This window comes from Populus alba, chromosome 6 (assembly GCF_005239225.2).
Source record: "Populus alba chromosome 6, ASM523922v2, whole genome shotgun sequence".
In the NCBI taxonomy this organism is placed as follows: Eukaryota; Viridiplantae; Streptophyta; class Magnoliopsida; order Malpighiales; family Salicaceae; genus Populus; species Populus alba.
Window position 1 is genome coordinate 19,969,066 of NC_133289.1, and position 17,969 is coordinate 19,987,034.

Consider the following 17,969-nt stretch of genomic DNA (forward strand, 5'->3'; position numbering starts at 1 on the left):
ACAATTCTTTGCATGGGAGTGGATTGGATTGGATTGGTTCTGGAATGTACAACAGCAGACCAGTCCACTCCATTGTAGGCCCAAATGGACTGAGCCCATCCCAGCCCAACTCAAGCAGTACATAAATAATACCTTGATTTATACCTTGATCATCCGTTGTAAGTTTGTGAGGCAACTGTAAGGAAAATCAATAATATTTATAAGTTTCGAGATAAATGGTTTGTTTAGAACCTTAAAAAAATATCTAAACTTTTCATCTAGACAATATTTAAAACTATTCTATATAATCATTCTAAGTTTCTTTTTTTCTTAGTAAAATTATTCAACCTGAAAAAAATCCCACAATATTCATAAAGTTATTAATCATCTCAACAAACTCATGTTGAACCTAATAATCCAATACCTTTTTCTAGATACCAATTAATTCAGTCAACTCATCTTGGTTGTTAATCAATCCAATATTCTCATACAAAGGCTAATAATCTGATATTTTGTCATGAATACCAATCAATTCGGCAAACTCATATTGATTGTCAATCAATCCGACATTCCTCTATAAAAGCTAATAATATGGTATTCCTTAACGAATATCAAACCAATCCTCTTAACTTACATGTCAATGTCATTGTCCATATTTTCATAGATTAACTAATTCATAAGTAAAATTCACAGGGAATTTATAAAAAAAATTACCGCAAGGTACAAAATACCCACCTACTGTCTAACTACGAGTGGCTTCACTAACTCGTTGGATCACTCTAATAGTCTTCTTTCTATCGAGAGGTTTTTAAATCAATTATTATCACATAACAACACTCTAATTTTTCATTGTAACAATCATTATAATTCTATTAAGGTTTTTCAACAACACGTTGAAATCATTGACTTCAAAAGAAAATCAACTTAATTACAAACAAATTCATGATTCTGTCAAATCTTATCAATTTCACACAATTCCATACAGTTTACAATTTCTCTAAGATTTTGCAATTTCATGCTTTGAAACCCAACCATTTAATTATTCAATAATTCATCATTTCATTAATTGAACTCAATCAAAAATCATTGTTCACATGATCATACACACATTTATAACACAATTAATGGATGATATCATAAATGTGACACTTCTCCCTTTTGTTCTCATTATGGTCGGCCTCTAGGGCTTTTTTATCCATCAAAATTTATTTGTTTTTTCAATATGATTTCACTCTTATTACATCATAAAAGGATCATAGAAACTCCATTTCTATGAAATCCACTTCCCCCCTGATTTTATTTCAAAAACCCTAATTTAATTTTAATCAATTTTTCTAAAAATCACTTAACTCTTATTCAAAATGGTATAAAAAGATTTCAAACATATTACATGGTTACAAGATGTATTTCAAACATCAACCAACTAAATTTTTTCAAGGCTTCTCCCCTTTTCCTTTTATTTCTTAACTTTTTCTAGCTTAATTTTTCTGTTTCTTTGATCTTTCTTGATTTTTAGTATGAATGTTTTTTTTCTTATTTAAAACCCTCTCTCTTTTTTTCACTCTTAAATCTTATTCTATAACCCTTTAGGGTAAAAGGAAGGAAAAAGAATTGAAAATACTATTTTCTCTCTTACTGTATACCGTTAGGTTATGACAATAGCTAAAATGGTTTTACTGTTTTGAGAAATGATTCATCTGTCTTATGAAGTCGGTTTAGTTGTTTTAAGAAATGGCTAGATTGTTTTTTATTCTGGAAAAATGAACATTCTCGACCTTAACCTTTATTGTTTTATTTTCTTAACTCTTTTTTTTTATTATTTATTTCATTTTATTACACTATAATTTATATTATATTATTATTTTCAATTTATCTTGATGTTTACACTCTCCTCCCTTATTTTTTATCAACTTGCTTTCTCATCTCAAATTTCAGATATTGAAACATACAAAAAATAAAGTTTATGACTGAAAAGTTCGACCCTCAAAACACAGCGATAATAAATAACAAAGTTAAAAAAATCAAGAATCAAAGTATGTTTTTTTGGCTTCATGAATAACAAAAAGAAGAAAAAACAACAAGTTTTTTGTTTATATATTAAACCCAATACCTATTGTTTTTATTTTTTTAACTTATAAAACTAAAATTTATTTCATGAAATTGAGAATAAATTCAAAATTGAGGTATTTTTCAATGCTGTAAATACGACGAAACACAAGAACATAAATAAATTATCTCCTGGTTTTAAATCTCATCTCATCATTATTAGGACTTAAAAATTAAGAGTTAAGATTCTTTTCCCTTTTGGTATACGTTGTGTTTGATTAATAATGAGTTTTGATTTAATTAACCTTAATAAATGGATATTCAATTAACTAAGATTGTAATTAATTTGTAAAAATAACAAGGATATTTTAGTCATTTTAATACAAATATCGATAATACTGTTCAATAGAAGAGAGGCTTTAAGAATGGAATTTGATTAGAACTTGCTGGATATAGATCCAAATAGATAGAATTTTTTTTTGTTTTAACTCGATCACATCTCCAGACTGATATCCAAAAGTGGCCGCGCCATAGCCAAACTTTATTTAGCGGTTCGGGAGAGGGAGAGGGAGAGGGAGAGAGAAGAAAAGAAAAGGATATGAGTCTCCACTCTCCGGTCCATTTTGAAGCCGGACGAGCCTTTGCGGGCGATTTGAGGGAGCCCTGAGTAAATAAAATGGGCTGACCGTGAATAGCGGGAAATGAAACAATGTCAGGCAGGCATGCAGGCTATGGGCCTAAGACATCGAGATCTGTGCAACAGTAGAAGGAAGGAACACAAGAAAAGAGAATCGTGATTAACGGCTTTTTTGTTTTGCCTTTCGTTTTGTTTTCTGTTTAATGTAGTATTGTTTGAAATGTTTGGCTAAGGAATCAATTCTGGGCATTGACTTTAGTATTTGTTGTCCACACACGCGCGAAACCCAAGAAACAGAGAGAGAGATTCCTCAACGAGGAGAGGAGCAGGCAAAAGAAACAGAGAGAAGAGAAGAGAAAAATGGTAGTCTAATGCAGTCCCTGTTTTTATTTTCTCTCTCTTTATTGCCTACACAAAGGTCAGCCACAGCCACAGCCACAGCAAAACCCTACTTACAAGAGAATAAACACAACACAACACTACCCCCTTTGACATGTAGATTTGTGTAGTCCCTCTCTCTCTCTCTGTCTCTCTCTCTCTCTCTCTCGTTCCTTGCTTTTCTTTTACTCAACCAGCGGTACGTGTGTGTTCGCTTTCTTTTTATGATTAAAGTGCTCCGCCTCACATGTTTTCTTTTTCCAGAAAATAAATGTAAAGATAGATTAACCATTTACATTCATGTGGAAATGTTGTGCTTTTCAATCCCACACTCAACATGCATTAAAAAAATCAGAAATAAAACCAAGAATTTCTCCGAAAACGAGGCTAATCGGAAGCTAAATATCGAATCTTTTTTCCTTGTTAACTCGGCCAAGACTCTAGGAACTCCATCCGCCCCGCCTGTGCAGACACCAACACCATGTCGCAACCAGCTAGTAGTTAAGAGCTTAGACTTTGTTTGGATCTAGCAATAGATAGGAGGAGGAATGGGATGGCCCAAAGTGCGTATCCTATGTAACTCGTGTTTAGATTTGGTAAAAGAGTCAACTGGCTCGTGTGGGCTTTGGTACTTTGCCTTCTCCACTTTAGTTCTCTCTCTATAGTGTCAACGCTCATAAACCAACAAAAAGTAAACAAGCTACCGCTGCTCTCTGTTACCCAAGGGAGGAAGCTTCCCACTAGCCTTCCTCCACTCCTCTCCTCTACTTGGCCTTGCTTTTTTTGCCCTTTTTGTTTGTTTGATTGTCATTGTCTCCACTTCTTTAAATTCCACACAAGCAATCAAGACCCACCAAAGCACTAGTATACAACATACATACCTCTGCTGCTTTGCTAGTATCCCTCTTTATCTATAATCTCAAAGACAAGGCCTTCCTCCAATCGGGTAGCAACATCAAGAAGGTACATTTTCTAGTTTCCTCCTCTCTCTCGCGATCTCCCCCTTTTGCTTCATGATCTTGTTCATTCTATTTGTATGTGTGCCTGTATTTCTCTTCTTAGTTTATTTCATTTGCTCTTCTTCTTCTTCCTTGTTTGGATGGTTTCTGTGAGACTAAATTTGGGTGAAAATAATATGAATTTGAGCTCATATTGGAGAGAGATTTGATGGGGCTTTTTTCCTGGTCGAATAAGATAGTTTATTTGCTTGATGCTTGGTTTCTTTGTATGAGAATCCATACAAGAATAAGAATCTAATGCAGGATGCCCTGATTTGTCGAATAAGATAGTTTATTAGGTCTTTCTTTTTTGTTTTTTTTTGCTTTCTCTTTTTCTTTTTGTTGTTGATGCCGATTTCCTAGCGGCTTCTCTCTAAACAAAAAGTTCATTTCTTGATCCCCTTTCAGTTCTTTTCTTTTCATTTTGTTTACTACTACCCAGCCTGTAGCATGCTCTTGTCAATTCTCCGGTTGTACTTCTATCTTTGAAGAATCTATCTCTTCTGCTGTTTTCACATGTAAAATTCTCTCTTCTTTTCCTCACTTTATTCATTTTTCTTGATGAGTGAAGATTTAGTAAAAGGTGAAATTCCCATGGGTTTTTATCATTTTTGGTTCTTTGTAGGCCTAGTATCTTCAACTTGTTGTTAGTGTTCAAAGTTTATTTCCAGATTGTTTCTAGTGAAGACAGGATAACGAAATCCTCATTACATGTCCTAGATAGTGGTCACTTGCATGAAGGAAGATAATAGGTGTATTTAAGGGAATTTAGTTTGCTTTTCCTTAGTTGTGAATTTTAAATCTCTAGCCCAGTTATCGTATCCCTTCATGAGTGGATATTAAATTCTTCTTTTTTATTCTCTGGTATGTCAAGCATATATACTCCACAATAACTTGCATTTCACTAATAATTCCTTTGTCTCCTTTTATTCTGACAGTTATTATTTGCAAAGTTTCAATCAATGGAGCACAGTGGTAACTGGGCTTCGAGAGCAGGTCGGAAGAGAAAGCTGGAAGAACAAGATAAAGGGATGCTCAGCTTGTCTTTGGATGAGCTCAATGAAGACCTTCTTGAAAGGGTTCTTTCATGGCTACCAACCTCTGCATTTTTTCGTGCTGCTTCAGTGTGCAAGAGATGGAAATCAGTTTCAGATTCTGCAAGTTTCAAGCTTGCCTGCTCTGAGATTCCTTCTCGAGAGCCATGGTTTCTCATGGTGGATCCCCATCTTAATCAGTCAACCATCTTTGACTCTGCTGAAAGAAGTTGGAAAAAACTCAACTATCCTCCGCTGCTCAAGCAAAGCACTAACTGTGACTCCATTCCTGTTGCAGCATCCGGTGGCTTAGTATGCTTCCACATGGGAGCGTGCAATTTCATCGTATGCAATCCTGTGACAGGATCCTGTCGTGAGCTCCCTCCAGTGCATGCAGCCCAAGAAAATCACTCTCTTCTTGCTGTAGCAATGAATGCACAGAATAATCAGTCCTATAAACTTGTGTTGGTCTCTGGTGAGCTACCAAAACTTTCATGCAAAGCCTATAATTCAAGCACTGGTTGCTGGGGAGAAGAGATCTTGTTGAGAAGAAAGGTTGACGAGTCTCAGGAATTTGATTCAAACGACGACAATGCTGTGTATTTCCTTAGCAAGGCTGGAAACGTTGTGGCAACCGACATGCAGAGGAGCCCATCTAAGCAATACTCATCAGTTATAACTGTTAAGGACGGAGAGGAGATTGTTTATTTCCTCAGCTCCTCAGGTACGATTGTGTCTTGCAATCTGACCACCAAGTGCTTCTCTGAGTATCCAAGGCTGTTGCCTGTCTTCTGTGAATACTCCATCGACGTGGTGGAGTGTAAAGGAGAGATGCTAGTTGTTGTGTTATCAGAATTTTTTGAAAGCGCAAACCTCAGAATCTGGAGGTTTGACGAGAGCATTCGATCTTGGAATCAGATTGTAGCGATGCCTCCAGCAATGTCACACGAGTTTTACGGCAAGAAGGTGGATATAAACTGTGTTGGAGCCGGTGACCAGATATTTATCTGCTTAAACTCTGCCGAGTTTTTCCGTTATGTTGTGTGTGATTTGAGAACCAATGAGTGGATTGAGTTACCAAAATGTTTTAAGAATGGTGAAGCTGTAGAGTTCATGTCTGCCTTCTCTTTTGAGCCAAGGATTGAAGCTTCTGTCTAAGAACAAAATTATTGACCTTGTAGGAGAAATGTGTTAGGGATTGACACCTGCCATCATCATCATCAGTTAACTCTTCATCATGTTTGTTTCTTTTCTCTGTTGTACTTGTTGTCTAAATTATTTTGACAAAACCTAGCCACTGTAGCTTTACTCAGTGATAACAAGAAGTGGGACTCTAATATGTTCCTCCCTCCCTGTGTTCTGTCTTTCTTATTTACCAATAAATAAACTTTCGCTTTAACATGATTTCAATTCAGCTCCTCGAAACTAATTAAATTAAATTAAAACAGAGGTGAAGGAGAAGTTACTGGAGCCCAGGAGATGCTTTAGGATTCACTGGAATGGTGAAAACTCCCTTTCCTCTCATCAAAAAATACTTTTAACTAGTTATTAGGGGTGGTATTGTTTTTTCATCATGATACAGGGATGTTTACTTGATTATTTTAATTTTTTTTTTTTTTTACATATTAAGATTACTAATTTAATTTTAGTATAAAAAAAAATAACACCTGTTACTTTGGAGTTTTGGATTTTTCAGATTTTTCAAAGTAATATAATTACCTTGATGTTCTTGAAGATAAAATCAACAAGACTCTCATGAGGTTTTTTTTTAATTATTATTTTACATTGATTTTATTGTAGATTTCAAGGTTACTTAAAGATTTTTTTTTATATATACTTGATATATATTAAATATTATATTTTAAAAATGCTAGGCATGTATGTGTGGATAACCCTCAAGCCATTCGAGCAATGTGTACAGGATCGTGCAACCACCAAACATTATTTTTTAGGGAAATGCTTGGAAGGTCTCGGCGTCTTCTGCATGATGGCAAAGTGCGTGAACTAGACACGCCTCTAGTTTGATACTAACAATAATTTTTTCCTTTTTTTTTCTCTTTTTTTCTCACTTGAACTTACTGTTAACCCCTTAAGAATTTGAGACAAGCTCCTTCAATTTCATTTTCATTTGCATTTGATTTCTATACTTTTTAGTATTATTTTTATTTTATTTCGAAGAACCTATAAAATTACAAAAAAAAATTCAATTTCACTTCCTTTTTTTATTTTTTAAATTTAATCCTTATTGTTTTGATTACTATTTTTTATTTATTTTCAATAAATTATAAATTTATATATTTTTTTTAAATTTCACCCCCTTTTATTTTTTAATCTTTCAAATTTGATCTCTATTTTTTTATTGTAATTTATTTTGTTTAAGATCATTTTTTAGATTTTGTTTTACAATTTGATCCCTTGTGGTCTTTTTTTATCAAACTTGATTCACATTCTTTTTATTGCTGTCTTTTTTTTTCTTTAACAAGTTTTTTAAATTGAATTTTTTTAACAATTCTATCCTTTATAATTAAATTGATTGAGAATTAAACTTCTTAATTAAACCCGAGTCAAGAATTTAACTAGGTTTGTCCTGGTTTAGCTTAATATTTTTTTTTAATCTAATATTTTTTACTCTTTTTATTATTTTTTACAGTTTGCCTTCTATGAGATTAGTCTCGAGTTCATGACTAGAGTTATCGATTTCAAAGGTTAACATGAGTCGACTTTTGTTTTTCTGATCATTTTTTTTAAAAAATAATTTATCTCAATTTTATCCTTACATATTTAATTTATTTGAAACTGGTCCTCCAACCCTTTTTTTTGTATTTTTTTTATTGAGTTATTCTAATCTTATGTCTATGATTGTAGTGTTTGTGGGTTAATTCTGGTTGACTCAAATTTTTTTAATTAAGTTAGTCCAAAATTCATGATCAGAGTTATCGGTTTGAAATGTTAATGCAAATTGATTTTTCTTTAACATAATTTATTTTAATTTCATTATTCAACATTTTTTATTTTTTTTAATTTTATCATTTAATATTGAGTTATTAGATAATCATAGTAGAATTAGGTCGGTTCTTATTTTTTTTTATTATCTTGTTTTTTTGCTAGTTTATTTATTATTATTTTTAAATTTTTTAATCATACTATTTAAATTATCAGTTGAAGCCATATCTCATGTCATAATTTTTTTTAAACAATTTGTTTTTTGTTAAATATTTTTTTACCCGGCTTGCAAACCACAAATCTTAGCTAGTAGAAAGGGGGAGGTGGTTGTCTTGCGGGCAAATTAGAATAAGAAGGGAATGAGGCGTCGTTTGTGTTCAACCAAATGACGTGTCACATGGCTTTAAACGACAGTCGTCTAAAATCATGATTGACGCAGCAGGGAGCACGAACAAGGTATGGCTTGTCATCCAATCCAGATCTGGTTGCCTTTCGTCTTGGACAAGAAAAAATAAATGAAATGAAATAAAACGACAATAAACACAGAACAATTTCAGAAATTAGGGAATTGTAGGAAAAACAAAGCAGAGAGATCATGGGGTCCAATGAACAATTATTGAAAAAAGAATTAGAAGAATTGCAGAAACAGCTGGGCAAGAAACAGAAATTCGAAGACGCACTCTCTTCTCTTAAATCCCTCCTCCGTCTCCACTACCCCTCAGCTTCTTCTTCTCTCCGTAAAACAGTCAGTCTCTCCTTTTCCCTCTCTCCTTTTATTTATTTATTTATTGCGAAATCTAATTTTTCATGTGGCGGCGGCGGCAGTTTTATTCTGTTGTTTGTAGAGTTGCAACCGTGCTAAAGACCAGATACATAGCTCCTGGTTTCTGGCTTGCTGGGTTAGGATTGTTTCAAGAAGCTCTACTCTTGACCTCTGATTCCACCGAGAAGGAGCACTTGAAAAATTGCATTGCTCAAGCTAAAGAACACTTGGATCAAATCGAAAACCCCCCTGATGTTTCCCAAAATAGCGGTTTAACTTTCTATCTTAACATGCATCTTTTTGATCGATTGGATATTTTTAATTACTTGCTCTAAATAATTTCGCAAATTGATTGAAATGAAATTATAATATTCTTCGTGATATATTTATATTGGACCTTGCTATTGGGTTTTTGATTTTTTAGGGTATCTGTTCGAGGGGCATCTTACTGTGGATCCTGAACCACCACGGCCCCACTGGTTAGTGCAGTCGAACATCTTGAATTCTATGGCCACACTTCAGGAATTTGAATCTTCTGGGCGTCCTGTGGATAACAATACAATAGAGACTGCTTCCAATCTACTTGGAGAGTTAATGAGCAATCTTGATGATATGATACCAGAGGTAAAGATCTCGTGTTGATTTCTATAAATTAATTGGCACGGCGTTGGTTTTGTAGCTAAAGGAAACACATTTCTGTGATGAATTTAGTTGTTCTATGCTGTGAATTTGGTTTATCCAATTCTCACATTTGAAAGCCTAGTCAGTCAGTTTGTTTTCCTTATTTTTCTATAAAATTACACAAATGTGAACTCTGCAAGCTCAAAAAGTGACAAGGGAAGCTCCTAGAAGAAATGTTGATTCAAGGAATTGATTTACACCCTGCTTTGATATCTTACCTGATCATGCTTGGTTACTGGGAGGAGTTAATGTTGATCTTGTTTTGATATCTGTCTTTTAGATTATGGAAATGGGTTCCACAGCCCCGAGAGTGCCTCCTGCCAGTAAAGAGGTTGTTGCAAAGCTTCCAGTAATTACTATCACAGAGGAGATCTTGGCTGAGCTAGGGAAGGATGCAGAATGTGCAATTTGCAAAGAGAATTTGGTTGTCAATGACAAAATGCAAGAGTTGCCATGCAAGCACAGATTCCACCCTCCTTGTCTTAAGCCATGGCTGGTAAAATCCCTTTAGCATGCTAAAATGTCAAATTCTATGATTATGTTAGAGTTGATGTGATAAAGTAGTCCATTCTTAATGCTATTCAATTTTTGTGACAGGATGAACACAATTCTTGTCCAATTTGCCGACATGAGCTGCAAACTGATGATCATGCTTATGAGAGCTGGAAAGAGCGGGAGAAGGAGGCTGCAGAAGAGAGGAAAGGTGCTGAAAATGCTGTGCGTGGTGGTGAATTCATGTACATTTAGATGGGAGTCGTATGCCATCACTGTATTTTTGGAAGTGACTTTCTTGGGTGTTCAAAATTAAGTGTCTTTTACCTTGATTTGGTGCGTAACACCATTTCGAGCTGGTTGTATGATTCTCACACATCTTTGGCAATAAAGAATTATAGTTGATAATGAAGCCTCTGTTTGTTTAATTCACTCGACCTACTTGCTTTGCTTTACGAACATCTACTGTTTGCTTATTATTGTGAATTGTTCAGTTTGCACACCTGATGAAATCTATATCACGCATTTCACTTCTGAGCTGCCTACAGAAGGCAAAGTTTGGTATACATCCATGTGTTATAGAGACACTAATCGACAGAGGTATCCCATGCTTTTTCGATGTTTCTAAGTTTGCCATTACGTGGGAGCTCAGAGGCTGTGCTGCTATTTCTCGTATGTTTTGACATGAGTTAGCTCAGTGATATCCCCTGCATATATATGCGGGCCGAGTTGTCAGGCTCTCTAGTTGTAAGTAATGCATATTTTTTCCCTCTATGAGATGAACGCTCAAGCATCTATTCTTTTTGCTCTTTTGGTATTGCGACGAGCTTCCAAGGGAGAGAGATGGCCTTTCCCACCCAACTGTTGTGTTCCCATTTCTGTCAAGAAACCTTCCCCAATTCACTTTCTCAAACCTGTCTACAAGCAAGCTGGACATATATCTCAATATCAAGAACTGCACTTATGATGAGCAACTAGATCAATCATGTAAACAAGTTTTCCTATGCATTGGTCATTCATAGTGATCTAAAAATGAATCGAATCAGCATTTCTGTCGTCCGACGAACAAGATACTTCCTTCCATTTCTTTTCCAGCGTAATAACTAGCAAATAAAGTAACAAACACTACTACAATCATAAGAAATCTTGCAAAATCTAGGATCAAACAGGACTCCAGTGGCCCATTTTGGGAAAACATAAGTATGGGCCACACCAGGCCCAAATTGAATAAGCAATTGCAAGCCAGAATCGTGGCAGCATAATCAGCATATGTTAACTTTCGTTTTCTGTCCCCAAAATGCTCTGCCACCCACAATAGTCTTTTTCGCTATTGCTACTGCTTCTAGATTCATTGATTTGCACAGGTTTGCTTATTATTACAAGAAAAAAGATTTGGAGTAGAAGTAACACTATTGTTACCCTAGTACATACCGTTATGGAACTGGCCACTTCACTTTGCTACACTTCTCCAAACAATCCCACAGCCGATTATAATAATGATCCTAGGTACCCATCAAAAACCAAGTTTAACCTACCTTTTTATCCATGGGTTCCTACGCGAAGATCTAAAACTTCGGGATCTTCTTCTTTATCAAGAATGGTTTCAAATGGGTATGCTGGTAGAGGCAGCAGCAACTTTAGATATGGAGATGGTAATACTGTTATTACCAATACCAACTACAAGCAGCGACAGAAATACACGCAGATGGAGTCATGTTTAGTCATACCTCCACCTAAAGGTATAAAGCCACGTGCCATCATCAAATTCCTTGGTGGTGCCTTCATTGGAGCTGTCCCTGAAGTCACTTACAGGTAATCGATCCTTTTCCTTTCAATGAACAATCTTTTATTAGTTTTTGTTTTGGATTTTGATGTTATGATTTGTTGTTGTTGTTGTTTCCTTAATTTTGCAGTTGTTTGATTGAGCTATTGGCAAAGGATGGTTATGTTGTTATTTTAGTGCCTTACAACGTGACATTCGATCATTCTAAAGCTGCTAATCAAGTCTATGAGAGGTTCAATGCTTGCTTGGATTTATTACTGCAATCTGGATTGCCCCATGATGGTTTAACTGCTTCGGAGCTTGTTGGCCTTCCACTTTTTTCTGTTGGTCACAGGTGTGTTACCTGCCTTCAACTTTTAAGTAGCAAATGTGTTACCTTTTAAGAACATTTTTTTGGAATTTAATTAGCTACCCAGAAATGAATTCACACATGTTTTGTTGTTTCACATGGATGTTGAAGCAATGGGGCACTTCTCCAAGTTCTAACAGGAAGTTATTTCTGTGAGAAGATACCAAAGGTTTGATTTCCCTTTTCTATTCTACTGGACCTTCAACGTTTTGCAAGTCTAATAGTCAGGAAGAAAAATGGAAGTTCCTGTGTTTTTCAGTGGTGGAAGCAGAACGCAGATTATGAGATTTTGTTTTAGTTTTCAAATAACTTGAATGTTTTATAGAGTGTGACGAAGAATGTCGTCTTTTGTCTAAGGCTAATGCCATAATCTCATTCAACAACAGGCCTGCTACAGAGGCGGTGCCATATTTTGAGCAGGTAAATATGTCCATGTCATAATACTCGGTGCCTCTTGTTTTGTTTCATGAGTTTTACTGTTACACAAATCAAACGATTAGAGTTTCTATGCCAGGAATTGTATGCTTTCATGTCTTTCTCTTGATCAGGGTTACCTCAAGTGTGCATATGGACATGTGCCTGTATGGTGCTTGTGCATACATCTGTATATTTAATTATTGTTTTCTTTGTTTGCCTGAAGCTCCTTTTGCTTTGATAGAGATGCAATGAATTTGTGATGTTGGGAACGCCTTTTACCTTCAAAAGGCTTTCCTACACTGATTAGAAAGTAGTACATATGGACTTCCCAAACAAAATATGCATTTAGTAAAATTATGTGGACATTAGGGACACAAACCTAAGTATTGCAAAGAAATTTAGTCAGCAACTCTTCTCTTTGATGATATGATTGACTGTAGCCTTTGTTTGTTCATTCTTCTTTTTGGGACTCAACAGAGTTTGATTTCCTAGCAGTTTCTGATTCTAAAAGTATAGGGTTTTATATTGATGATAACACTGATGTTGTCACTAGTTATATATGAACCAATAAAAAGTTCTTCGACACTCTCCATGGAAGCCTTTTGAATTTGGGCAGGAAGTGGAGTTTTTAACCCTAAGTTGTATGAGTGCATTAATCTTCCATGTTGGTCACTCAAGATGAGGCATTTGCACAACATAAGTTTCTCCTGTCTAATAAATATTCGGGTCTCCCTGTTTTCAATGCTGCTCTACAGCTAGGTCCACTAGTTAATCAGATGATGCCTGTTGTTGAAGCTTCTCCAATGTATGCAATGGCCAGGAGTGCCTCAGGTAAATTGCATATTGATTTTTCCATTTAAAATCTTGTCCTTTCCAGTTTACCTTTAGAATACAAGTTTTTCTTTTGGTTTTTAATTGTCTTAGCTCACTTTGATTGTCTTCACTTTTTCTTTAGTTTATGGAATTCCATGCATTTTATCTTGACAAATTTTCCTGCAATGTTTCATATGTAGGAGATGCATGGAAGGTTCTGCTTGATACAGCTGGAGCAATTATACCTGATAGCGAACAAGAAGCCCTAATTTCATTGACCAAATTTGTTGATCAGTTGCCATCAGTATTTGGTCAGGTACTTTCATATCTACTAGAAGCTTCTATGTGAACACATTTAACATCCAGTTCCAATTTCATAAAGAATGGTTTTGTTTCTCTCTACTTGAAATTTGAAACAATGACTGAGCCTTGATTGAACCATTCCTGTTGATAAATCTCCTCGTCTGTGTATATGAATTTATTTTTAATGTTCTTAGAGATTTTTTTTTATACTAGGGAGTTGAAGAATTGGAAACCCGGATTGATTATCCTGATTTCTGAATTTTTTGTGGATTAGTAGACCAATTCATAATTATTTTTCTTCTGTTGTAATTATTCAGTTCAATTTTCTCTAGATGGAAGCTGGTAATTTTGTGGATTCTAACTATATGCATCTATTTGACGTCATTTCTATTAGGTCACAGAAGGGATATCAGAGTTCAAGCCATCACCTTCTGAAAACCGTGATTGTTGCAGGAACTCGTATAATGTTCAACACACATTACTGGTATGTATGATGCCCTGGATGTTCCAGAATTCATACAAGTGGATAGCCTTTATATTCTGGTGTATTATAGAATTGAAGACATATATTCTGCTGTCTTAGGTGAAGTTCAACTCTGATGCGATTGATGAGACAGATGTCCTTGAAGAGACCCTGAAACCTCGTGTTGAGTCCATAGGTGGAACAATAGAAAAGGTCCAATTAAGTGGCAGCCATATCACCCCATGCATACAGGTATGTTATGCATACATCAGTCATGAATTTGCCTATATGCACAGTGTGTTTCGTCATCCAGCATGTACATACTCTGTGAATCATTGCCATAGCGTTGGAAGTTTCTTGTATATTTATACCAAGAATACACATCTTTGGGTTAATGTTGTGGCTTGGAGGCTAATGCTGTGAAATTCTTCCTCTTTAACAATTCAAAACCATATGCAAGTTAGGCATCCCCTCATGTAGTGAAATGTAATAGGGCATCCTCTAATATCTGATCTGTCTAGCAGACTCTTCCTCTATTTCACTTTCGCCTTCTCTCATGCTGAAAGTGCCCAGAGCACTGATGCTCCTTTCTCGTGCTTGCATTTTTTAAAGATTGTCCCTTGAGAACAACTGTCTGTACTGGAAACAAAAATCGAATTTGTTCATTACTCACCAGTCAAGTAAAAATAAAAGGATCTCATTACTAGTTTTTCCAAGAGATATTTTTCCACTCAAGTCCAAACTCCAATTGTGCTTTTAAGTTCTGCTTTACATTACATCTACTTTTGGACAACAATGATTCTCATGCCGGTGGGGTGATGATTGTGGATCTCTTATCATGTACTATTGTCTACTATGGACTCATGTGGAGGTTCATTTTACTGGAGTCTGCTTTATGCTTAAAGGCAGTAACGAGTGTTCAAGAAAGGCCACAAGCCAGAAAGCTTTAGGATACATAATGAAAATAGCAAACGAGATATATTACACTTGACACCATTGTGAACAATATTTCCCTTAATAGTGCATGTAGAGTAGCAATTGCACCCATATAAATATAAATAGCTATTAATTCCTGGCACCATGCATGTGAAGTATTGACATGCTTTGTTGCATGAGGATCCTGTGTCCTTCTGGTTTTCCTTCCTGATGGACCAACCATTTTATCATTAAAATTCATCACTAACAAAAATTTTATTTGCTGCCTCTAATTAGGAACCAAAATGGCAAGCAGGTTATGTGTACACTCCTGTAGATGCCATTGCTCAAGGCCTTAAAACTCTATCTTTGAATGAGACTAAAGTCCTCTCCAGAAACATCTGTGACTGGCTCAGGTGTTTTGAAGATTGAGTGCTTGATGTCCAGCATAAGGTTTTTTGAACGGTGCATCCTTTCATTAGAAAAAAGGAATGTCATAAGATCCTGGTTCATAAATGTGGTTTGTGGTAAGTACAGATTCACCAAAGCTGATTTACCATCATGTAAATACATGCATGCTTTTGCATTAGAGTATCTTTGGTAGGCAAAGGCAAATGCATTTTGCCCCCGTCTTTGATTGAAGTTTCTGTATAGTTAAGCGTACAGTCTCTCTCTCTCAACAATAGCTAATGAATATTTCCATGGTATCCTTGCATTATAATGCTATTGATGTCTAGAGATGTTTTGAATATTCTTGTCAGAACTTTTCGAAGAAATACAAAATATGCTTCAGAATTGCAATAGCCCTATGTCTACCCAGGAAGTTTCAATTGAACTAAAACTCGAATGTAGAGAGATGTTTCTAGAGTGCATGTGCCCTTATTTTTATTTTAAATAATTGGATCTCTAGTCCCATTGACCTCTTATTTATCTGGCGGTCAACAGCTTATGAACGCCATCATGCCATGCAACCAATGAACTCTTGATGTTGGAAAGAGCAATTACTGTACTATTGTGCTGCAACCAATGAATATACACAACTGCTACTGATTGTTGAGCAATTTGAAACAAAAATTGCTACCTGCAGAACAACTGCAGTGCTTCTCTTTTATTAATCAAGGAAACGTGCCAATGCTCAATGATACATCATTTCCATCATGTACGCATTAGATTTTCTATTTGTCTTTGAAGGAAAGAAAAATTCATAATTTTAGACGACCCGAAAAAAAAAATTGCTCCCTGCAAAACAATTTTAGGTTTTTCCTTTGGCACATGCAAAATAGCCAAATCATGACAATTTATATAATCTTGATTCCTGGAAATGTTTCCCTTCATGCTGCTGCCTTCACTTTCTCAATGAGATCTGCAGCATCTTCAACAGTTGCAATGTTCTCTGCACCACCCTCGCCTATTGACACGCTGAATTGTTCTTCCAAGCCAGTGGACATGCAGGGGCTGCAGGGAAGCTGGCCATATGTGCTGTTCAACAGTTGCAACCCCAAGAACGGAAAAATAATTTGAAACAAGAAAGTGAGGTGATCAAGTTTGAAGTTAATTCATGTATATATAGGGAATTTATATGAACTAGCTGCCTGGACATTAGGGGAAGAGCTGATGATTCCAACATAGGTTTTTTGTCTTAGGGCCTAGGAGTTGGGCGGTCACTCCCATGTTGCCCGTCTGCTTATGAGCTAGGTTCAAAAGCAGTCCTGGCTTACACTTGAATGCATAAATTAAAGATAATTCCAAATGTAGCTCATGAAGGAATCGCCTGAATGGCTGACGATCGATCCATAAAACAGAATTAATTACGTGTTTTGCATTGCGGTTAAAATATTGTTTGTTTAAAATTTTTAATCTTTTTTTTTTATATTTTTGGATTGTTTTTGTTAAAAATAAATATTACTAAGTAATAAAAAAATTTATTTTAATATATTTTAAAAATAGCAGTTTAAAACATAATTCCTACCGCAATCAAAATCAATTACTTCACATTAACATTTGTTCAGTAATTCCTAAATCTGTCCTTTTTTCTTACTTGAATTACAAGTAGATCTTAGGTCCTATTATAGTACAAATAAAGGACAGCCCTTTTTGTATTTTCTTTGGCCTGCTGCCCTGATATAGCAATTTTAATACAAACTTTCTCAGGTTTTTAGCCATTTATTTTTCTTACAATTTATAAGTTTATTGTTCTAAGCACTTTATTGTCATGCTTTTCTTTTTGTGTAATTTACTTGCTTTCTTTACAGTTTTATTCATTGTCTTGTTTACAAACTTTCAATATTGATTTAATTGCTTCCTTTTCTAAGCACTTTAGTCTTACTTGTACTTTGCTCAAAGCAATGCATTGCAAGCTCCCCGTAGTTTAATTAATTATAAATCTCTATGATTTACCGCTCAACATATATAGACCTCATAGTTTATTTAAAATCTAGTCCCTTGTGGTTTCACTTTTTTCTATAAGGAAAATTAATTATATATCACAATATTTTATTTATTTTACAAATATATATAAACTACTAAGAGATAAAAGATTATTATTATCTGAAAATATGAATATGTCATAATTAAATAATATTATTACCACAATGAAGAGATGATAGAGATATGACGATTTGTGTCATATATGAAATATAGAGAAACAATAGAGCAATAAATATTTATGCACATTGTCCTAAGATACATCAATGTTGTTAATTCTCTAGTCTGATGAAACTTGGAGGCAAGAACTCTCTAAACTATGCCTCCTTTACCCACCTAAATATTAAATTAAATATTAACAAGATATAGAAGCGAACCCGTCGATATTGTTTAAGACCAAAATGGAACAAAAAGCAAGCAAAATTAATTGTTGATCCTCTCACCCTTCATAACCAACGTTTTCCTTCCTAGTTCTTGAAATTTTTACCTTTTTGTATATTGGTCAATATTGTACTTAATTTTTTTAAAAAGAAATTTCATCCTTGTAGATT

The 17,969-nt window shown here is 35.0% G+C and overlaps 3 protein-coding genes across 4 annotated transcripts; all 3 read left to right on the forward strand.

Moving 5' to 3' along the window:
• The first annotated feature begins 3,514 nt into the window (after positions 1 to 3,514).
• LOC118030621 (F-box only protein 13) lies at positions 3,515 to 6,482 on the forward strand. 2 transcript variants are annotated; one of them, XM_035034797.2, is made up of 2 exons: positions 3,515 to 4,003; positions 4,977 to 6,482. In XM_035034797.2, the coding sequence occupies exon 2, from the start codon at positions 5,001 to 5,003 to the stop codon at positions 6,228 to 6,230; it is 1,230 nt and encodes a 409-aa protein (XP_034890688.1). In that variant the 5' UTR covers positions 3,515 to 4,003; positions 4,977 to 5,000; the 3' UTR covers positions 6,231 to 6,482. The 2 variants fall into 2 exon arrangements, with proteins under 2 accessions (XP_034890688.1, XP_034890689.1); XM_035034798.2 differs by lacking the exon at positions 3,515 to 4,003 and adding an exon at positions 4,053 to 4,556.
• A 2,002-nt stretch (positions 6,483 to 8,484) lies between these two features.
• On the forward strand, positions 8,485 to 10,363 carry LOC118030622 (E3 ubiquitin-protein ligase AIP2). The gene is made up of 5 exons (XM_035034799.2): positions 8,485 to 8,760; positions 8,841 to 9,048; positions 9,203 to 9,402; positions 9,740 to 9,955; positions 10,057 to 10,363. Exons 1-5 carry the CDS (start codon positions 8,611 to 8,613, stop codon positions 10,204 to 10,206), a joined length of 924 nt encoding a protein of 307 aa, XP_034890690.1. The 5' UTR covers positions 8,485 to 8,610; the 3' UTR covers positions 10,207 to 10,363.
• An 850-nt stretch (positions 10,364 to 11,213) lies between these two features.
• LOC118030623 (uncharacterized) lies at positions 11,214 to 15,797 on the forward strand. Its single transcript, XM_035034800.2, has 9 exons — positions 11,214 to 11,763; positions 11,865 to 12,068; positions 12,195 to 12,252; positions 12,441 to 12,503; positions 13,256 to 13,331; positions 13,514 to 13,629; positions 14,011 to 14,100; positions 14,200 to 14,331; positions 15,292 to 15,797. The coding sequence occupies exons 1-9, from the start codon at positions 11,387 to 11,389 to the stop codon at positions 15,424 to 15,426; spliced, it is 1,251 nt and encodes a 416-aa protein (XP_034890691.1). The 5' UTR covers positions 11,214 to 11,386; the 3' UTR covers positions 15,427 to 15,797.
• Positions 15,798 to 17,969: the final 2,172 nt, after the last annotated feature.

Bases quoted from the DNA above. Each gene is read 5' to 3' on its own strand.
- LOC118030621 (XM_035034797.2), top strand. From the start codon at position 5,001: ATGGAGCACAGTGGTAACTGGGCTTCGAGAGCAGGTCGGAAGAGAAAG.
- LOC118030622 (XM_035034799.2), top strand. From the start codon at position 8,611: ATGGGGTCCAATGAACAATTATTGAAAAAAGAATTAGAAGAATTGCAG. The intron at 8,761-8,840 runs GTCAGTCTCTCC...CGGCGGCGGCAG, and splicing joins CTTCTTCTCTCCGTAAAACA to TTTTATTCTGTTGTTTGTAG. The intron at 9,403-9,739 runs GTAAAGATCTCG...TCTGTCTTTTAG, and splicing joins TTGATGATATGATACCAGAG to ATTATGGAAATGGGTTCCAC.
- LOC118030623 (XM_035034800.2), top strand. From the start codon at position 11,387: ATGGAACTGGCCACTTCACTTTGCTACACTTCTCCAAACAATCCCACA. The intron at 12,069-12,194 runs GTGTGTTACCTG...TGGATGTTGAAG, and splicing joins CTTTTTTCTGTTGGTCACAG to CAATGGGGCACTTCTCCAAG. The intron at 12,504-13,255 runs GTAAATATGTCC...GCTGCTCTACAG, and splicing joins CGGTGCCATATTTTGAGCAG to CTAGGTCCACTAGTTAATCA.